The 22,510-nt window shown below is 44.2% G+C and overlaps 6 protein-coding genes across 6 annotated transcripts; 5 read left to right on the plus strand and 1 right to left on the minus strand.

The window, feature by feature from the left end:
* Positions 1–1,836: 1,836 nt before the first annotated feature.
* Positions 1,837–3,156, plus strand: MELLADRAFT_47604 (uncharacterized protein; the record flags this gene model as incomplete). Its single annotated transcript, XM_007407486.1, has 3 exons — positions 1,837–2,277; positions 2,351–2,464; positions 2,539–3,156. Coding segments are annotated over 3 exons (1,023 nt in total), but the record flags the coding sequence as incomplete, so codon positions are not given.
* A 447-nt stretch (positions 3,157–3,603) lies between these two features.
* On the minus strand, positions 3,604–4,377 carry MELLADRAFT_71319 (uncharacterized protein; the record flags this gene model as incomplete). The annotated part of the gene is made up of 1 exon (XM_007407502.1): positions 3,604–4,377. One exon carries the CDS (start codon positions 3,885–3,887, stop codon positions 3,645–3,647), a length of 243 nt encoding a protein of 80 aa, XP_007407564.1.
* A 4,316-nt stretch (positions 4,378–8,693) lies between these two features.
* MELLADRAFT_34495 (uncharacterized protein) lies at positions 8,694–9,525 on the plus strand (the record flags this gene model as incomplete). The annotated part of the gene is made up of 2 exons (XM_007407487.1): positions 8,694–8,887; positions 8,952–9,525. Coding segments are annotated over 2 exons (768 nt in total), but the record flags the coding sequence as incomplete, so codon positions are not given.
* Positions 9,526–13,883: 4,358 nt separating this feature from the next.
* MELLADRAFT_34627 (uncharacterized protein) lies at positions 13,884–14,945 on the plus strand (the record flags this gene model as incomplete). Its single annotated transcript, XM_007407488.1, has 3 exons — positions 13,884–13,958; positions 14,032–14,159; positions 14,258–14,945. The coding sequence occupies 3 exons, from the start codon at positions 13,884–13,886 to the stop codon at positions 14,943–14,945; spliced, it is 891 nt and encodes a 296-aa protein (XP_007407550.1).
* A 4,833-nt stretch (positions 14,946–19,778) lies between these two features.
* On the plus strand, positions 19,779–20,273 carry MELLADRAFT_104521 (uncharacterized protein; the record flags this gene model as incomplete). The annotated part of the gene is made up of 2 exons (XM_007407489.1): positions 19,779–20,095; positions 20,219–20,273. 2 exons carry the CDS (start codon positions 19,779–19,781, stop codon positions 20,271–20,273), a joined length of 372 nt encoding a protein of 123 aa, XP_007407551.1.
* A 782-nt stretch (positions 20,274–21,055) lies between these two features.
* MELLADRAFT_42701 (uncharacterized protein) lies at positions 21,056–22,209 on the plus strand (the record flags this gene model as incomplete). Its single annotated transcript, XM_007407490.1, has 2 exons — positions 21,056–21,827; positions 21,929–22,209. 2 exons carry the CDS (start codon positions 21,074–21,076, stop codon positions 21,988–21,990), a joined length of 816 nt encoding a protein of 271 aa, XP_007407552.1.
* Positions 22,210–22,510: the final 301 nt, after the last annotated feature.

Below are 22,510 nucleotides of genomic sequence, written 5' to 3' on the forward strand. Positions count from 1 at the left end.
ATGTTATTACCGCCAGATCTCATTCCCGCCCAGCTCGGTCGTTCTAGTCTACTGATTGATTTCCTTACTTTTCCTTATCGACCGAATCAGTTGAAACCCAGGAATTGGATCGTCTTTCTCTTTGGCTCGTTTATGCCCACTCAGCCTTTTTCCCACCCAGTTAATCAGCGTTCTCACGTGCTTAGACTTCCAGCCAACCAGGTGTGTTGCGCTCAGCGTTAGAAACGTATAAACATGGCAACAACTGCTTCAAAACCTACTCTACTCTCCACCGTTGTTCCCCTCTACGCCCCTGGCTCCATCACACCTACTACCAAGCAACAAGACTCATTGCTACACCATCCATACCAGACCGCTCTCGGTTCCCAATTCGATAGCCAGACTGCTTCACTAATTGATACCCATCAGACCCAATACTACGCACCATCTGGTCAGGACCTCGGTGGCAACCATTCTTCCCAGACAATGATGTCTCAACTCCCTCACCACCAATTTGATCACCATCACAATACACAATCGCATCCGCAATCCAATCACCAACGGCATGTCAGCAACGCCAGTACCTTGAGCTCTCTCAGCTCCGGGCACCCCACTCACGATACACACAACTACTCTAGCTCAGACCCATTCGGACATGACGCATTTGCCGTTCCGGCATCTTATGCTGGTAGTGTTTCAGGCGGTGCAGCCTTTGGCGGCGTACCTGTTTCGGCCGACTCCTTTCATCAGTACACCAACAATCCTCATCACCAGCATCACCGCGTGTCTTCAACTTCTTCAGTCTCTTCGGCTGCGATCTCTGAGGGCAACTCACCCGACGGTGTGGGTGGTTTGAGCGTTGGGGTCCCTGGGGGTCGCAAAGTGTCTCAAGCTCAAATGCTGCGTCGTGCTCGAGCGCACGCTTCCTCTCCTTATGCCATTCAGACTGACCATCTAACATGGAATGGTGAAGAGGCGCACAGCGCAGGAAGTGGTACATCAAGCTTGATGCGTAGTAGTAGTATTGCCAGCGATACTCCATCCAGCACGGAAGATGAAATTGCGGAAATCTTGCGTAGTCAGTCACGTGAAAACTCTGTTACTGATTGGAGTGGAAACCCTTCACAATCGCAACCACCCCATCAAACTGGAATTGGCGCTTCTGGTGCCTTCATGGACCCTTATGCTGCTGTCGCGAACGTCCACGGTCATGGTGGCGCATTCGGATCCACGATGGTCAACATGGGCACTGGCGGTATGGTTGCGGGCGGCTTGGTCGGTGTGGGTGGAGGAATGGTGAATACCGCCCTAGTGGGTGGAATGGGCGCTCAGATGGGTCGAATGACTCTCGATAGCACTGAAACCTATGAAGCCTTGTCACATCACATTCGAACCGCTGTCACAACGTCTGCATCTGATCGCGCTCGTCAAGCATTTGTTCAAGCCTGGTGCGTATTATAGCTCATCGTCTCGCTTTAATGCATCGATTCTGATTCAATCATATCGCCTCTCTTCATCCATAGGCTAAATTCCTCCTACATCTCGTATACTGATGGTAACGTGTCCAGACAAGGGCTATATGGCTCGTATCTCAGGATCTGTCAAATGTATGACATCAAACCCATCAGTACGTTGCCATGAGATTTCCTGTTCAATTTGACACTGAACCCATATCTTTTCAGATTCGGCAAGTTTTGGGAAAGCTGTCCGTCAGTGCTTCCCAAACATCAAGACACGGCGATTGGGCGTAAGGGGGAACTCCAAATATCATTGTCAGTCCTTTTCCGCCCACATATCTTGTTACCATTGGCTCAATGTCCTTTCCCCTCATCAGACTGTGGTATCAGACCCGCCACTGCCAAGGAAGCCGAAATTCTCTTGAATTTGAGTCGGAATGAACAACCAGAACCTTCGCATCATGGAAGTCAGACGGCATCGTCTGCTGATGATGACATTGACTCAGATTGCAGCTCCAGTCACCCCTTGGGCCTTCCGCACAGCGGTCTGATGCCCATGGACGCCGACACTTCTCAGCCTCAAACCCCTCGAACAGCGCGTCCCAGCATGGCGGCTCTGGCTCGTCTTGATACTAGAGCCAATAGGCATATGAACAGTGGTTCAGCAGACAGCAGTGGAAATCAAGTCGATCAATCGATTCCGTTTCCCAACTTGGAGGAAGCTCTGAATCAACCGAGTGCAGGTGACTTGGACGCTCATCAAGCCAGAGAATTTTGGAACCTCTACCTTGAGCATTCGCGCAGTCTACTCGACTCAGTCAAGAGTTACCGGTTTGACCAAGTGAGTTTTGTCTCGCGCTTTTGAAGTCCATTTTGTCTTTCAATTTCCCTCACTGACGCTGGTGGTATGAAAGTTTGAACTCCATCTGAGAAACTTCTGGTCTGGTCTCGATGCCCCAAGTCGCCAATCTGTAGGCCATCCTGCGTTGATGAGTCTCGTGTACCGAGCTGACGCTGTCCTGTACGACGTAAGTGTTGATGGCTTCAATGATCCCGTTTCTTTTGTCGACCTACGACATTGACCTTCCAATACTTTATCTAGCAAATACTCGATTACCTTCAATCCCAAACTTTGAGCCCAATGCCTCAACAAGCCTTCGCGTCGCTTCGGCAGTTGGCCCAAAGCATGGAGCAGGTCATCATAGTAGCCTTGGAGAGTTACCCTGCAAACTTTGTCGGGCCCAAGATAGAACTAGCAGCTCGGTTCGGTCACCTGATCGTTCGACACCTTGGAATCTGCCAACTTGCACAGGCGCTTTCCGGCATCTTCGCTAACCCTCAAAGCCTGAAGGATATGGTAGAAGCGTGGGACGGTATCGATTTCGAAGCCGTGCGCAATCAAGCTGCCCTGGTCACGAACTGTCAACACGATACCCTTGGGCACTGCTTTGATGACTTTCGACAAGTGATCGGAAACCCGAATGTGACAATCGACAACTTCATCCAATTCGCCGAGTGTACCTATGACCGATGCTTGCAACCAAACCCAGATGGCGAACGCTCTTTGAGTCCCCGATCCTTGCTTGTTAGATGGTGTTTCGTCAGTTCGCAGCTCATCAGGGATCTCACTCTGCGTTCGGCAGCAAGCTTTGGATCCTTCCAGATCGTCAACCTGTTTTTCGATGAGTGGCTGGGGTTCAAGGTCCTTAGAAAAGTTGCTCTACATGTAGCTGCTGTTGCTGCTTCGGTCGATGCAACCTCTACTGACGCTACCCAACAGCTTCAGTCTCAACAATCCAACTCAATGATCTATCTGGGTCCTGATGCGTCGTCGTACCAGTCTTACAGCGTCAATGACCAAACTATGGATCAACAGCAGTTACTCAATGAAGGCGCTAATTCTACCTCGCTTTCTAGCTCCGATGCTACCAACACAATACCGAACTCAACAACAGGCAGTGACAACTTCTTATTCTCGCCCACAACTTCACAAGCCTTTGCCATCGCACAACAACAAGCATCCAGTGTTCAGGGTAACACTGATATCGCCTCTAACAATTACAGTGGGGAAACCTCGCTGGACGCAGCTAGCAACTCTAGCCCCTCAGGAATTTCACCACACTTATTTTCGACCTCAAATAATGCGCCGAACGGGTCTCAATCTCTTGCGCCAAGCAGCGTCAACGGCCGTAGTCCTGCATCATCGGATCATCCCTCGTCCTCCACATCCCCTTCAGCTCTCACTGTCAATAAGTCCACGGCTGTTAGCAGCTCTCCATCTGATCCCCAATCTCTCACTCCCCTTGAAACTTCCGAAAATACCGCGGGCGCTAAATCTGAAGAACAAGCTTTCAATGATCTCATGGATGTACGAGCATTTGTGACTAGTAGTACTGACTCCTCAATCGGCCTGACGGCTTGAAGCCAGTGATCTTTCAACCTGTTCAGCATAGCGAAGAGAATCGGTGTTGTGGAAAGTGGAATTTCGAATCTTTCATTTTCCTGTTATCAAAATTTGGTTTGGTTCATTCGGATGGTATTATCGTTTTTCCCCTTTCTGATTCTTCATGTAGGTTTCCTTTAACACTATCATGTAGGGATATGAGTTTATTTTACAAAAAATTGGCCATCATTAGGCTGTGATAATATGAGAAGCATTGGTTTTCAAAAAAAGGATACCATTCAAGAACAGTTGTTTCCTTTGTTCATGAGGAAATATATATGTTTGATCTTCTGGTTGTCTTCATTGCCCGCTCTCATCGCTTTCTCTTGCAATTCTTTAGTGTTGACATTTTTTTATATATATGCTACACAATGTACGATTTCTTCTTCTTTCTCTCTCTCTTTTGTCCTTTCTCATTAGACCTTTTATTTACCCTTATAATTTTCAAATCAACCAATAAACCCTGATGAATGCAAGCCCCCTGCTTTTGGATCTTACCTTTTCTTCTGGGGCGGCTCTGTCATTGAGTGAGATTTTGAGTCTACAATTGAGAAATCAATCAAGGTATTTATGCTTCAAATGTTCAGCCCGCCCCATCATGGCAAAACACGTTCCAGCAGACTGTAAAGCATGCAAGCGGTATATAAAAACACTAAGCTTAACTAAGCCCCTCTCGCGCGGCTGCGTCCGCGCCCCTCGAAGAGGGGCTTACAACGGACTCGTACTTTTTGGCAGGAGAGCTCCAAGAATTAAGGTGCCTTAAGTAGTTTTTTGGACTTCTCCTCGAGCCCTCACCGTAGAATTTCTCAAGTTTCTCGTATGTTGTTCTTCACACTTTTGTACATGATCTGGTACCTCATAGTTTGTCTCACCTTGAGGGGAAGTGTTATAAATATGCGATGAAGATTTGGTAATATGTGTGCTTAAGTGCTTTCAAATTTCGTATCCAAGGCATATGAAGAAGGCTTAGGCCATTACAAGAGGACGTAAGGCCTTGTAAGGCCCATTCTTGACACAGCTCTCAAAGCATGCAGAGCTATCTGTTTCTCATGAAACTTGTGCCAGCAAATGTACAAAGGCATGAAGAAAAACATACCAGCAGCTCACAAATTTCTACGGTGAGGATTTGAGGAGAAGTCCAAAAAACAACATAAAGGGACTTAATTCTTGGAGCTCTCCTGCCGAAAAGTACGAGTCCGTTGTAAGCCCCTCTTCGAGGGGCGCGGACGCAGCCGCGCGAGAGGGGCTTAGTTAAGCTTATAAAAACACCCATTACTTCAGCGCTGGCTCAGCCCTTTTCTGTTTTGTATCAACTAATTGAATTTTTGTATCATTTCTGATCCTCAAATTGATTGTCCGCCCAGAATATATTATTGAATTACCTTCAACATTGTGTGTGGGTTAGATGATATTTTGATTCCACATGGATACCTAGAATCTCAGAGGAAATATGGAATGTTCATCTTAACATTTCGGAGTACAAATCACCATGTACTATCAAAAATACTTGATGACAGTCTAGGGATTTTTGAATTCTTGGATAATTTTTGAATTCTATGAAACCATTCTTCTTGATAGTCTTAAATGAGACTTGATGATTGGATTGCTGAAGTCAACAGTTATATATCTGCTATTGATCAAGTTTGAGAGTTTAACTTTATGAAAGGGTTTGAGTATATGGATCTGATCAATGAGATTGACAAAGATATGGATGGGATGATGAGGATTGAGTTGAAGAGTTGAGTGATTGAGATGGAGATAGTTGGATAGGAATGGAATGGGTTGGTAACGGTTGAAATGGATAAATTCACATCATAACATCTGTGCAGTTGTAGTGAACCGAACCCTACAAAGATCCAAATGAGATCTCAAGATATTTCAATTTCAATTCTCACAATCGATCCAAGCAAATCACCAAGAAATCAAAAGGAACACTCAATCAATCCTATCAAGTATTCAAGTATACATACTCCAACAAACATGAATCAGATCAACACTTCACTATCAAGTATCCAAGATTGAATTTACTCTATCTTACATATTACCACTTTAATAACCGAACGACCATCTCAGTTTATCATTCAATCTGCAACTAAGTCTACATTAATCAAATCAACTTCAAGCAATCATCATGTCTATTCCAGGTGAATCGACTCCTTCTAGCTCAAATAGAACATATCGAAATTCAGAATTCGATCAACGCACCCGAGCTCTTGCTGCATTAGAGTCATCTCCTACTCCTAACCCTCTCGCCATGTCTAGTTCGATCTCCATGGATCAATTACCTAACGCTCGTCCAGCTCGTCCACTTAGCATGTGGTCTTATTCTACTAACACTCCTAACAACTTCTCCGGTGCTACTCCTCCTAATCTAACTCGTCATCTCACTTCTTCTTCACCTAACCCTAAACGTAGTACTCGTTGGACTGTGATCATTCTACCACCTGCATGTCTACCTCATTCTCCTCCTCCGGCTCAGGTATCGGGATTTGCTCATGGCTATGGTGCACCAGGTCGTTACTCTGGAGGAATCTTGATCCCTTTACAGCCTACGGTTCGTCTACTTTCATTTGCCTAATCATCCCGAAAAACAACTTTGATTCAATTGGTTTTTTTTAAAATATAGCTTACCTTACAGTTGGCTTCGATCGCTCGGGAGTTTTCACTTCCTTCAACTGGTGGTTTAACACTTCATCTTAACATCGACAATCATTCTACAGGAGCTCCTCGAATCACAGATGATACTTGGCTAGTTTTGTTTGGATGGGCCTTTGATGACCAAGTTTCAAATTTACCTTCTCATTACAGTCATCCACCTACTGGACTTCTCAGCTCTCTTGGTCTTCGTTAGTTCATTCCTTGATGTTCCATGCATATAAACACATGACTTATTAACTATTTTTCCGATTTTCTGACGTTTGATCTAGCCGTGGCTGCCCGACTCGAGTTTGATATTGACCTTCGCAAGGCAAGGTGGTACGAAGGTTGGGCTAGTGCTCCTCAACAGCAAACACAGTCTCAATTATCAACTTCCTCATTTTTGCCGAATGGTCATCGTAACTCTCTCGCTCTTAGTCGAGACCCACCCAAAAGTCTTCATCTCTCATCTCAGACTTCCAGAAGAGGAAGTGATGCCACAGGATCACATACAATCACTGGTTCTCGTAGTAATACGCTCTCATCTGGAGGAGATCCTAGATTGAGTTTAAGAAATTTGATAGTGACCTCATCAGATGACCAAAAGACGATCGATGGGGAAGAAGATAGCTCGAGAAGTCTTCAATCTGCTAGTAGTGCTACACAACCACAGCAATCGTCACCGGAGGAGATTTATAGTCATGATCAGAACCCAGAAATCAACTCGACGCAACAAGGTACTAATGATGTTGGCAAACTCGAAAAAATTGAAGAAGACAATATTTTTGATCACGATGTACGGGCAATTGAAGAAGATGATCAGACTCCGATGAACGAACCTAATCATTATCGACCCAAGAGTGGAAGTGGATCAGAGACTAGCAGCGGAGATCAAAGTTGCAGAAGCCATACGGCCGAAACAGCTCAAGTTGAAGAACAGAGAGAGATGTTGTCATCCTCCTCTCATCATGATCAACAACTTCCACCTACCATTCCTCGATCTGATTCGAAATTGTACAACGTCGATGAACAGGATACCGACACAAGATCGATCTCTACGTCCCTCTCAACAGGATCACATCCGATTTCTCAATCTCAATTAGAGGAGGAACACAGTTCTGTTTCGGAGGAAGCTCAACGTCAGATCTTAGAAGCCATGGAAGCTGCCGAGGCCGAGCGGATTGAAGCGGAGGAAAGCAGACTAGAGAGACAAAGAGCCGAGGCTGAGGCGAAGAAACAAGCAGAACTAGTCGAACAAGAAAGAATTGCAGCTCAATTGAAGCTTGAAGCAGAGGAGAGGCAAAAGGTCATTGAATTGGCTGAAAGAGAACGTAGAGAAGCTGAACAGCGGGCATTGGAGGAGTTGGAACAACTCAAGGCAAAACAACTTAAAGAGCAAGCCGAAGCTGCAAAAGCTTCAGCAAAATCTCAGACTCAAAGCGTGAACTCTATCAAAAGGATTGAAGAAGAAGGATCGAAAGCTGGAATGGATGGGCCCGTGTCTATGGGACTCCACAACAACGCTGATCCGGCCAATGCCTCTACTACAACGCAAGCAGAGGCCGAGACCAACGCCCCAGCCCCTCGTTCATTCAATCTACTACGGAGAAGTTCGATTTCTTCTGCTGCTTCCTCTATCCGCCGATTCTCGGGCGAACACCTCTTTTCCAGAAGACAGTCACAAGCTTCTAAAGACGAAGAGGATGCTCAAAAGATTATTGCAGAAATGAACCGCTTGGTACAGGAAAATGCTAAGACGCCAGACGTAACCCAATCGACAACAATAGCCCCAACCAATACCCGGCCCTCATCGCCTTCTAGTCAGTCAGTTCGATCATTAGTCGTTAAAGAGAGTCCACGTGAACCACCTCCAGCTCCTACAAGATCAAAGGTCATGATGCTAGCGAAGGCTTTTGATGAAGCACACTCTCCCACTTTCTCACCACCGTTGTCTTTACATAAACCTCGCTCGCGGTCCAGCATGTCATCTATACTGACATCTGATTCTATCATTCCACCTGTACCATTGGTCGACGAGGTATTTAACCAATTCATTCCTCGCTACATGATCCTAATCCAACTTTCACTCCAAAACCTTTCTTGAGTACTAACATCTTGTCCATTTTTTTCACTCTTACGCGCCTCGACAGAATCCATCAAAAACTAAACCTACAGATCCATTGGCTCCGATTTTGTATTCTTACAAGAGTAATGATAGGCTTTCTGAAGATCTCGCAGATTTCATTGTCCAGGCACAAGATGATGCTCTAGCTCGTCATCAGAAGTTTGTTGTGGCTTTATCGGGCGGGAGCTTGCCTAAGCTGATGGCTTCTGGTTTACTCAACAAGACTGGGGTCAAATGGGAAACATGGTGAGCTTTTTTCTTTCTTACAATTGATCACATCTGATTTTGATATGTTTCATCATCCTTGTAGGAAAGTATTCTTTGCAGATGAACGAGTGGTTCCACTTGATCATCCAGACTCCAATTTTGCAGCTTGTATGGATACTCTCTTTTCGAAAGTCCCCATCGAGCGAAGTCAGATTACTACTATCATGGGACTTCCACCTGATGGTATGGACTTGGACGAAATATCACCGGACATTGCTTCGATTTATGAAGCTCAAATACTTGACGAAATCCGCCCTGAGCCGGATCATCCACGTTTTGACTTGATCCTCCTTGGTATGGGTGATGACGGACATACATGCTCTTTATTCCCGCATCATCCCCTCCTAGACTCTAATACCATCGTTACGTGGCTTAACGATAGTCCCAAGCTTCCGCCCCATCGAATCACTCTCAGTCTTCCCGTACTCAATTGTGCTCATAAGCTAGCTTTTGTCTGCACAGGGTCCGGTAAACAAAAAATGCTTGCTGATGTACTCACACAGAAACCTTCGCCGTCTCAACCAGCTAGCCTGGTGAAACTCGCAGATGGTCCGGTATCATGGTTTGTGGATACAGCTGCCGCGAACGGTGGAAGTTATCCACAAGCCTTTTACAAGAGCCGGTCTTCTGTTCAGACCGTTGGTACTACTTCGTCTAGTCGAACCGGATCCTCAACTGGCACGCATTCTACCAAAACCGAATCTGTAAGACTCGATCGATATCCATTCAATTTACTTGTCTATCCGCCTGTTTATCCTAGCTTTGAAGGCATGATCTATCCTACACGTTTACCTTCTATGATTGACCGACCATACCTTACACTTAATTTATTGCAGGTTGATAGCAGCTTAAAGTTTTCAACAGGTTCAGCTGGAGGAAGTCTAAAAGATTCGCACTTAAATAAATCAGGTGACTCGGGAAATGATCACTTGGATCAAGAGGGATATGGATCTCATCGACATTCAACTTCAAACTCGGTTGAGGAGCCCATTGACACCACCATCGATCATTCCGTATCTATTACGCTTTCTATAGATACAGACTTTGTAAGAAATAACTTCTATCCTTACAACTTGAGGGTTTATCCCGCTTTATACCCTTATATACAAGATACCATCTATATGCCTATGTTACCTAACGTCTTACGATCGAAATCTAATCATGAACAGAAGCAGCAAACAGATGAGCGTAACATGGGATCCTCTGGCACTGAAAGAAAATTGGACCCTTCACCGATGGTAAGGACAAAGTCAAATGTTTTTGAACCTGAAACTCACCCTTCGATCACCGAATCGAGCAAGCATGGATCTAGACTTTCCTCAGCTTTTGACTTACCTACTTTACCTCTACCTCTTCCTCATTCACAGATCGAAGAGCAAGTCTCGGTTCACCGCGGACTCGACGAAGTTGATGAAAAAATTCCATTGAATGATGTGCCAGCGAATGAGAGGACATCTAGCATTTCTACGGACTCTTCAACTTCAAACTCTAGATCGATGAAGGTGATCAACCAAACCCTAGACTATCCTCACAATTTACAAATCTATCCTTCAATCTATCCTAATCTCGACTGTAATTCGATTTATCCGTCTTTCTTACAGATCGTTCATCAAGCTGTTTCATCAACTAGTACTAGTAGTAGTCATGATGGTCAATCTAGTTCGTTTCATTCTAGGGATTCTTCTCCTGTTGTGATCAGTTCGCCGGAAACTTATCCGTCGGCCAGCGTTCCGGATGACTTATCTAGTACGTTTGATTGTCCTTTTTATTTTTCACGCATTTACTTCGGCTTCCAGTATTCCCATTGATGACAATCGTACCCTTTTCAGTATCTACACAATCACAATCGGATGGAATTGTTAGAAGTCTTTCTCGCTCCAGTTCCGTCGAGGATATGAAGCCTTCGCCATCAAGCACTGTCCGGATCGATGTAGATTTATCAAGGCCAGAACTGGCCTCGCGCCATTTTAATGGTCATGACACGATGAATTATCCTAACAATCTCTATCAAGTATACCCGGCATTGTACCCTTCAATGGTCATATATCCTATCACTACGAGCCCCATGGACAAGCCCGAAAATAGACCATCATTGTCTATCGTACAAGAAAGAGGTGAGCCCTGTTCCCGCGTCTTCAAGATCTGTAGAACACAACCCTGAAGACGAATGATTCTACCTATAGGGATCATTGATGTTGAAGAGAAACAGGTGCGTACTACATATCTCTTTCCGCCACTATGACCCAATATCTGACTCTTTCCTTTGCTACATATACAATACAGATCCCTCGACATGTTCCTACTCCGGTCCACACGCTTTTGCCAAAGTCCAACAAGGCCGTTGCTTATCAATCACCGTCGACAGAACAGTTTCCTATCCTACTCTCGAACCTAGAGCAACAACCATCCGAAATTGATCACAGGACTCAACCATCGACTCTATTTGTTCAGAGTCCACTAGATGTTCATCAGTCTAATCTATCGGAATTATTTCACAATGCTCATCCAACACATCTCACTTCCTCTTCTGACAAAAGCCTGAACCCTGCAGCATCCTCCAATCAACGCTCACGTGATACTAGTCCGTCTTCCCACATGGAGCACGTTCCAATAGGCTTACAAATGCAATCTTCTACGCTTAGTCCTTCTTTCTATGGTAGAAGTGAAAATCCGATCGAAATTAAGCCTGTAGCAAAGCCACAGTTGCATGCGAGTCCGGTAGTAGTCCAGCAGTCATACTTACCTGATTTCTTCTATCCGACGACGACGTCATCATCCTTATCGGTTCATCCTAGACCCATCTCACCGTCGGTGCCTTACAGTCAAAGAAGTGGAATCACCTCTCTTGGCTTCACATCTGAATCACTAATCCCGATCGGCGGGACCACACAAGCCTCGACCCTCGGCGCATCATTCTATGGTGATTCAAGTTCTCATGACCAGAGCGAGGAATCGCGCGGGTTACCAGAGTCCACATTACACGATTCGTCTTCCCAGAACACATGCGCTGTCTCTTCAACTGCATATTCGAGTGATGTTACTCCTATGCACCTTACGGACAACGAATCTGTATCTAGTCCGCGTTCTCCAGACCGACTTCCTTCCGCTGATTTGATGGACCGAATGATTCATAGCCCGACGACGGGAATGATCAAATGTGGATTCATTGAATCTCAGGCTGCAGCTTTTCAATCTATCTCTAAAGACCATCAACATGAAGATCTTGAATCTGAGCCTCATCTGATGGAGCATGATGATTCGATCAAGGTGGTTTCTTTAGCGGATGCTAGTATCATGAGTCCCTCGATCGTAGATTATCATGAGAGACCAGAAGCTTCTTTGACGGCAGATGAGGCCTCCCATCGGTCCTCAAGTCCGGTCTCAGAGACCACACCGAAGCCGGCTTGTCCGTCTCTCTTCGGTACTATCGATAATTGTGAAACACCTGAGCGTAGCACGGATCAGATGCAGGCTGATGAATTAGCAGACTTGAATAGTGTTCCTGAACAACCTCAATCTCCAGCACATCATTCTGATTTCACGTCTGAATATTGTACACGAAGCTCATTGGTCTTGGCAGATGACGAAATCAAACAAATCCCTTTGAAAGAAATCTCCGATATTACACCATCGATTGCTGAATTTCACAAGACTCACGAAGGTTCAGAAGAAAGTGAAGCTATGGAGGTGAAGGAGGAAAACGATGAACCACAAGATTTAGATTTCGAACCTTGCTCGCCAGATAGATTACCATCAGCGGATCTGATGGGGCGCTTAAGGCTTTCACCTACTTCCGAGTCTTTTCCTGAGAAGCAGTTCTTGGAATATGCTCCATCAGTAGAAGAAGGGAGCAGGCAAGGTCAGGCGCTGCTTGAGGCTGATAACCAATGTATGGTCACCAAATTATCAGAAGCGAGTATCATTTCACCTTCGATCGCTCAATTTCATCATATCCCCGAGTCGGCCTCAGAGGGAAGCGTCAAGTCTTCACCGGTTGACGTATCAAGCAAAAAAGCACTCGATGCATCTGATCAGACTGTAGGCGAAGATTCGAAACTTCCATCAGAGTCAACAGAATCAACGTCAGTTGCCAAAGAGGAAGAAGAAACAAGAACGAATGGCGATGTACCACCGCTCCTTTTACAACCTACAAGTGTGCCACACTCCGCTGGCCCATCTTCAGCGGGTAGTACGTCACCCATCTATGCAATTTCTACTGATCAAGTAGGACCATTAGTATCAGCTAAACGACAACCTATCACAGATGAAAATCATCGTCTTTCGCTTACTGCTTCACATCGAATGTCATGGTTAAGGACTTCACCTACGCCACCTTTAGGTGCAACTCTGAGTAATAGTCCAGAGGTTTCACCGATGTTGAGGACTATTGGTGCAAGTGGTGAGTCGAATATTGAAAACCTTTTCTTACCGTATGTACTTTTATTAAATGAATTGTTTCACAGCACTTCACGACCAAATTCCAAATCCAGAGGTAGGTTGTTGTTATTCCTCTCAAGGTTCTTCATATCCACAGGCTGATATTTCTTTATCCTCAATCAGACGCAATCAGATGATGATAATGACTCGCACTCAGGGACTGGTAATCTTGTTGATTTCGATTTAGATCGGTTACGAGCTCTCACTGGACACTCTTTATCTACGCCCATGGGAACCAGTGAGAATGGAGACAGTGTCAAGGATTGGACACAGGAACTCATACCACTCGTAGACTCGGGAATCAGACCACACGAAGTAGAACCATCTCTCGACCCTACTGAACCGATTCAAGGTGCATCGGGTGGTGATTTGAATGATGAAGAAGATATTTTAGCACACAGAGATGCTAGTGAGGCCCTCTTGACACAGATACCCGTTGAACAGGTTAGCCTTTGACAGATTTTGTGTTTGAAATGAAGCTCCATGAAGCTTTAAACTGATTCTTTCTCTGGTGAATTCTCAGATTGGCTTGACTGCAATGCCACCACCACCACCACCGATTTTATTCCCATTTGCTGATGAAGAAGAGATTAGCGAGGCAGTTGCTCAATTTGTGAGTCTTTTGCGAATTCAGGTTTGAAGCACTTATGAATAGTATAAACTAAACGAAAACGTGTGTTAAAAAGGTCTTTGAAGCACAAGAGGCTGCTTTTCAACGACAAAGTCGGTTTAGGATTGCCCTTAGTGGCGGATCGTTATCACAAATCGTTGGAGCTGGAATTGTTACTGATGATCGCATGCAATGGGAGCATTGGTAAGTCATAAGTCAATTCTAGAAGGAAATGAGTCATAAGTCAATTCTCGAAGGAAATGCTTTGAATGTTGAACATCTTTGAAATTTGTGGTGTTTAGGGAGGTATTCTTTGTGGATGAAGCCCTTGTATCGATTCATTCACCCGAGTCAACGTTCTGTCAATTTCATGAAGCTATATTGAAACATGTACCGATTCCGATCGAACAAGTACATACTATCAATCGATTATCAGAAGCTCAAATTGAAGAAGCGATTAAAACGATTGATGGATCTGATCGAATGACCGATGAACTTGCTGATATATATGAACAAGATTTATTGAAAGTGTTTCCAGAAGCAGATATGGAAGCAGAAGATGAAAGTCAATTGATCAAACCCAAGTTTGATTTAGTTTTACTAGCATTAGGACAAGATGGACATATCGGAAGTCTTTTACCAAACCATCCATTATTAGGTGAATCGAATTGGTATGTAGCATGGTTAGGAGATTCACCCATTCAACCTAGTCATCGAATCACTTTTACTTTACCTTTATTAAATTCATCACATCAGATTGGATTGATTGGGATTGGAGAAGATCGATCGATCGTTCTGGCTGATGCATTGAATCGGAGTATTGAATCGGATGTACCTATGGAAGAAGATCGAATTAATCCGGCTGCTTTGTTGAAAACTGATAAACGTCCAATCGTTTGGTTTGTGGACGCTGCTGCTTGTCAACTGAGTCAGTATCCTCAATCTAGGTTTTGGGATGAAGAAGAAGAAGAAGCGGAAGTTCCTTGTTAAGTAGTAGTACATCATAGGAATAGTATACATGAAGAAAAGTGATTTTTTTTCTCTTTCTCTTTCTTACTTTCTTACTTTGGTGACTGATTGGTAGTTAAATAATGAATGGGTTTTTAATGATTTTTAATTTTTTGTAAGAAAAGAAATGTGTAATGAATTGAATTTTTTAATGATTTTAATTTTGAAAAATGTAGAATTATGCATCTGTTTCTCTCTGCTTTTTTTTTTGGTTTTCTTTTTTTCGAATTTTAGATTTCAAAGTTTCTTGTGGGTTTTCCTTGTTCTTTTTTCTTTCTGACTTAATTGGTTTCTCTTGCAACGTCTTTTTTCTCTCTTTTTTCTGCTTTTTATTGGTTATCTTTTGTGGACTTTGTAAGGTTAGAGTTGTATGAATGAAACGTAAGAAAGGTTCGAAAGATTTAGTATGGTTTTTTTGGTTGAGGTACCGTTTGTGTGAGTTCTGGGTTTAATTTATGCGATTGGTTGAGGTTGGGTCTTGACACTGTGAGGACATTTATTGATGGCTTCAAGTTCTATTCGATAAGAATTGGAAGAGGAAATCATCCTTGGAAGGTTTTGATGAAATTATTAGTTGATCTGCAAGTCGGTCTTTTGCCAAGACAGAAATGATTAAGGAATTAAATTCGGATTCTGTCGTCCAAGTATGACAAGGTATGTATATGAACTTTTCACTTTGCGATGTTCAAATGTTTTCGTTGTGTATGATTAAGTGTTTTCGTTGTGTATGTTCTCTGTTGTCGTCCTTGAGATTTATCGTCGGATCAATGCGAAAAATAAAACCTCTTGTACGCCACTCACATGTTGTTAGTATGAGTTGATCGCCAAAAGTAAGACCATGAAGGAAGCGTGACCAAGCGCTATACGTCAAGAGGAAGCGCAACATAGGTGCGCAAAAGACAGAAGTTGTGGCGAGCGTCATTATGGATGATGGTCAAGATCCTGCTTTCTAACAATTCTTTTGGAGAGAAGGAAATCTTGGGGTCGCGCCCGCGTTACTGAAACGTAGCTTCCGCCCGGCGCCGTATATGGAGAGTTATAATTGATCAGTCCAAACTGATAACTGCATGCCAAATTATTGATTGAAGAAGGATATTGGGCTGATATTTTTTTGATGACCATGGCAAACCACTGGGGTAACCTCGTCGGCTCGTGTTCCGTTCACAACATCTTCAACAAAACAAAAGGTTTTATTTAGGATCCTTATTCTTTACCAAAGGCGTCAACTATGAGTGCTTGCAGAACTCTTCACAATCGTAAGTGACTTTCAAAGTCTTTCAGCTTAGAACGTATCGCTAACGAGAACTTACTTTCGAAATCATAGCAAAGCGTTCCTTTAACTCATGAAATCCATCCCAATACTTTTCAACTCGTGGCAGCGCCTCATCCCATCTCGCGCGCTTGATGCGATCGAGTTCAATCATCTTCGTCTTCTCTTGGTCAACATTGGCGTACCATAGCGTCTCAGGGTCACCCCAAGTTGTGAAGATTCCAACAGCAAATGACTTAGCCCGTGATACGCCAGAGACCAAGCACAATTTACTCGGTTTGACTGTCAATGAAAATTCTACACTTCGGGCACCCATGAATCAAGAACCAGTTGTCGTGCTACCGCCGACGTTTACTCCACCAGCGGGTATGGCATCTAGCTCTGGGAAAACAAGCATCGCGTCCTCTTATCTGCCTCCGAGTGCAGGTTCAGATTCTTCGACATTGGCTAAGAATTCAGGAGTCCCCGGAGCTCATGTATTTGTAGCCGGCACGACACAACCTTCACCTTCAGATTCTCCGGGGACCACACCAATACCATCGCCACCAACCACTGAGGCAACCTCTTCAGAAAATCAAACAATGGTTCCCTCTGACACTGGTGAAAAAGCGCCTATCACTTCCACCGAAATGAAAATCTCTGCAGCGCCAGAGAAAGATTCTCAAAGTCCATCCAACTCATCATCAGATATCAAGGTACCCCAGGTTGTGAAGATTCCAATGGCAGAAGACCTTGGCCGAGATACGCCGGAAACTAAACACAATTTACTCGGTCTGACCGTCAACGAAAACTCTACTCTTCGTGCTCCTACAAGTCAAAACCCAGTCGTCGTGCTACCACCGACGGCCACTCCATCAACGGCAATGCCCTCTAGTTCCGGAAACACGAGCATCGCGTACTCCTCCTTACCTCCAGTGGCATCCACTCCAGCGTCGAATTTCTCTACATCAAATAACAATTTAGGAGCGTCTGGAGCTCAGTCACTTTCTTCCGGAGACACAGAGCCTCCACCGTCAGAGACTCCCGGAACCGTGTCATCAGCATCTTCGCCGCCCGCTGCACCAAATCCTTCAGAAAATAGAACTATAAGCTCTTCGGATACAAACTCATCCACATCAGATGATAATTCAGAACCATCTGGATCTCATGTATTTCTAGTTGGGGAGACACAATCTTCACCTTCAGATTCTTCCGGAACAATGCCACCATCATCGCCGCCGCCCGCTGAGCCAATTTCTTCAGAAAATCAAACTATGTCTGCTTCTGATACCAGCACAAATATGTCAATCACTGCTGCGGAAGTGGAACCTTCTCCAGCGCCAGAAACTTCACCCAAGCCATCATCGGAGATCAAGTTACCCCAGGTTGTAAAGATTCCAACGGCAGAAGACCTTAGTCGCGATACGCCGGAAACCAAACACAATTTACTCGGTCTGACCGTCAACGAAAACTCTACTCTTCGTGCTCCTACAAATCAAAATCCAGTCGTCGTGCTACCACCAACGGCAATGCCCTCTAGTTCTGGAAACACAAGCATCGCGTCCCCCTCATTACCTCCAATAGCATCGACTTCGGGGTCGAATTCATCTACATCAGTGTACAACGGCAATCAAACAGGGTCCTCCTCAATCACCAATCCAGGACTATCCAGAGGTCATGTATTTCTAGCTGGGGAGACGTCACCTTCACCTTCAAATTCTTCCACCACATCATCAACATCCTCGCCACCTACTGCACCAATTTCTTCAGAAAGTCGAACAATCAGTTCTACTGATACTAATGGAAATGCTTCTATCCATCCCACCGAAGTGGAAACTTCTCCAGCATCAGAGAATGCGACGCAACCTATACCTTCAGATCCTCCCGCCGGATCATCGTCATCCTTACCTCCCACTGCATCAAATTCTTCAGAAAATCAAACAAGTGGTTCTTCTGATACCGGTGCAACTGATTCTATTAATCCCACCGAAATGAAAAACTCTTCAGTGCCACAGCAAACGCCGCAACCTCCACCTTCAGATTCTCCCACCGTACCATCATCATCCTCGCCGCCCACTGAACCAATTGCTCCAGAGAATCAAACAACAAGTTCTTTGGATACTGGTGAAAACGCGTCTAACCCTCTCCCCGACTTGGAAAATGCTTCAGCGCCGGAGCAAGCGACGCAAGCTGCACCTTCAAATTCTCCTGCCGTACCATCATCATCCTCGCCATCCACTGAACCAAATCCTACAGAACAATTAAGTGCTGGTGATACCGGTGATACTAGTGAGGATGCATCCATCAATTCTAACCAACTGAAAACTTCTCCTGAGCCAGAGCAAACTTCTCAAAGTGCAGTCAACTCAACATCCACTAACAGATTGCCCCAGGTTGTCAAGATCCCGACAGCAGAAGGTATCAGTCGAGATACTCCGGAGACCAAGCACGATTTACTTGGTCTTACAGTCAACGAAAATTCTACACTCCGAGCGCCCAAAAATCAGGGTACAGTTTTAGTTCTACCACAGACGGCCACTCCACCCATGTCAATTATTTCTAATTCTGGGAAAACAGGTACTGTGTCATCGACGGCCTCCTTAGCTTCATCAGATTCTTCCTCATCAGTGAGAAATGGCAACCAACGAGGACCCCCTATCAACTTAGGATCGTCTGAAGCTCCTGTAGTTGCAGCCACGGAGACGCAACTTTCATCTTCATCTTCTCCCGATGTCGTGCCGTCATCATCCTTGCCGCGCACTGCTTCAATCTCTTCAGAAAGTCAAACAATCAGTTCTTCTGGTAATGATGGAAATCCGTCTAAGACTTTAACCGATGCGTTAACCCCTTCAGCGTCAGGTCCAAATTCACAAAGGACAACTAACCCACCATCTGATAGTAGTAGTGCTTCTTCTGACCTTGGCCGACTCATACCGCCCCTAGTTTTCAATCTCACTCAGGCGACCGGAGCCACGAAACCTGTGTTCAACATCACTATCATTGCGCCAAATCAGACACACAACGGCAGCACTTCTCCAGTCGTAGGCATCAGCAATGTCAGATCATCACCATCTGGTGAAGGAAGTGGTACAAGCCTTCCTCAACCTTCAATGACCCATCTCAGAGGCAACCCGTCAAACTTTCCTACAAAAAATGGCGGGCAAAGAACTTCAGCCGATAGTGAAGGCTCGGTTTCCTCCCAACAAAGCGCTCCATCCACATTACCTGCATCAGCTGAGGTACCTCCTATTACTACTGGAATTCAACAAGCGTCATCATCGAGTGATAATACTCCTGTGCCTTCTAATCCTACTGATGCCTCACCTGGTGCTATTCAGAATTCAAAATCTCCTAATGATGGCCAAGTTTCAGGAGGCACACAAGCTTCCTCGACTGTATCACCTTCAACAAAGAGTGAAGTCCAATCCACGTCTCCCATTGACGCTAGACCTCCCATTAACATGTCTGTACCGGTTCCACAAACATCAGCACCCAGCGGAACTATTATTTCTAATCCAGCACCACCCAACATTGTGAACCTCCCCGCCACGCAGAGCGCCCCAGCTATGAACCCTGCATCAATGCCTCAGCTTAACCCTTCGTCCACTTCGTTTCTTGAAAACACTCCCTCGGGTGGAATATCGAGTATCCGTCCAGGAAGAATGGGATTAGCAAGAGATCCATCTACGGATAGTAATGTTCTTAGTCCAACAGGGGGGTCCAGTGGCCTCGTAGGTGTCGCTTCAGGAGATCAAGCTAACACCCAAGTATATCCACCTGGGATATCTTACTTGGCAAGTACCTATACAAAGACTACAACTCAATCGATGCCAACCAACAATATACCAATAAATCCAATAGAGCTGATCAAGCCATTGAAAAGGTCAGCGAACAAAGCCACATTGATTTTCTTACTCTTTCAACGATTTTATTTGAAGTAAAAAACTGACTTCGATTTACTCAAATTCTGCTTTTAACTTATTATCTCTTGTTTTGTCCGGAAAAGAAAACATGGACGAAGAGGAATGAGAAATCAAAAGAGGAGACTTGGGCGAACGTGAAAATTGAATAAACCAAGAAAATACAATCCAAACACTAACAGTAGTATGTATCACAATCTCGAAATTGATCATCTTGGATCGTAAAAAAAGAGTGGGCGTTGGATGTTAGTTAGGTACACATGAAGTTATTTCGAGAATAATTATCAAAATAAAATCCAACAACAATTAAATAGTTGTACAGCTATATGAGCGCTTTAGATTTCTTTATTTATTTAAATGTATATCATTATTTTTTTCTTGTATGCTTTTTATTTTTATTTTTAAGAAGTTGAACTTGTTTTAATTGAATTTGAAGTTGTAAACAGGTTTATGAAAATTCCTCAAGTAGGAAATGTAATTTGTAGCGTATCTGTGTCTTAATAATTTATTGATAGGATTGTGTACTAAATGATCCTACTGGGAAAATGATCTGATTAAAGAGTGGAATGTTTTTACTTTAAAAATCATGTTGTTTAGATCTTTAGAGAAACAGCGCTGAATATGGTTTGCTTAACCCAATCATAGTGGGATTAAAAACGTGGTTTGATGGGCGGTATGAAGACTAACATATAAGTGGAAGTGTTTTCCATAAGATTACGTAAGGGTGATGAAAAAATATTTACCCTCTTGAATAAAAATGAGCTGAGACTCAGAGTTCAGCACAAGATGAACTATTTTCGATCTTGCAACCCGCCCGCTCAAATTATATCGGGCTACTCGAAGATGGTCACCGGGTCGGTTCTATCCCGAACTACAATTCAACTGTTTTAATTTTCTTTTTCGTATTTTCCTGATCAGCCTTGATCGAAGACCACCCAACAATGTCATTTGCGTCCACCTCGAACATATGGACAAGCCTGGCTACCACGCCTCTCTGGACTCGCTCGGCCCAGAGGCGGACAATCAGCTCTACTTGTCTTCGCCTATCACACATTGGTTCTAAGCCGGTTCCTATCCCGGCCACAATTTCACTCAGCATGTGTAATCCTCGTCGTCCACGAACATCAAGGAGTTCTGTTGCCGTTGGACAGCCTCAACTAACGGTTACTGGTCCACTTGGAAAACTGAGCATCGATGTAGCATCATTTGTTCGATTATCTTTTGAGCCGACCGAAGGTGGACAAACTCACGTGATTGGGGCCGATCTTCCCAAGACACCACTTGTTAGCCCGAATGCAGATCACTCTGAACTTCCTCAAGTACCCACTGACACAGTCAAAGGACCTGGCACGATCAATGTTGGAGTTGAAGATGAAAGGGCAAAGAAGCAAAGAGGTACATGGGGTCTTTCTCGAGCTTTATTGGCAAATGCAGTGAATGGGGTTCAAACTGGATTTAGTTCGGAACTTAAGTTGGTAGGAGTAGGATATCGAGCTTCATTGGAAAAAGATAATACTTGTTTAAATTTAAGGGTTGGATATTCTCACCCTGTACTTATCGATTTACCAAAGACAGATACATTTTTGGGATGTGAATTACCTAGTCCAACGGAAATTATTATTAAAGGAATCGATAAACAAGAACTTGGACTGTTGGGAGCTTCTATTCGAAAATGGAGACCACCAGAACCTTATAGTAAGATTCATACCCTTTCTGTTTAGTACAAGGATAAATCTCCTGCATATGTTTCGGTGAGACATTGATGAAATATCTTTCTTTTTGGTCATTTTTTTCAGACGGTAAAGGTATATATCTGAATGGAGAGATCATCAAGCGGAAAGAGGCCAAGAAGAAGTAATCAGGCTGTACATCTTACTACCACTATTCATCGTTCAACAATTTTAAGGATACCCTTTGTCCAATTGAAAATCGACACCATGTCAAGATAGAATATCCAACCGAATTGAATCATGAGGGCGGAGTGATGGGAGTTGCGAAGGGGCATGTAAGAATTGAATGAGAATTGGCTTCATCGTCGGTCAATACATTTTTGATGGATATCCACTTTTTGAACAATCACGTGGGCTTAGTAATGTTCTCTTGTTGAACATAATAGGCAACTTTGCCGGATTACCTAGGATTCAAATCACTACATATTTACTTGATGATGTCATAGCAGATGGTCCGAATGGAAGAGATCTGCTGATCATCAGATTGTCTTCTTTGAGTTTCGCTGAGCCTCTTGAACTTGCGTCTGTTGGCATAACGTGACCATTGATGTGTGATGTTGATGTGCGGAAAAGCTATTCCTCGGAACACTTGAGAACTGATTCACAATCCAACCACCTTATGGCCGACTGAGCAAGAACCCTCTGAGC

The sequence above is a fragment of the Melampsora larici-populina genome, assembly GCF_000204055.1.
Source record: "Melampsora larici-populina 98AG31 unplaced genomic scaffold MELLAscaffold_9, whole genome shotgun sequence".
Taxonomy (NCBI): domain Eukaryota; kingdom Fungi; phylum Basidiomycota; class Pucciniomycetes; order Pucciniales; family Melampsoraceae; genus Melampsora; species Melampsora laricis-populina.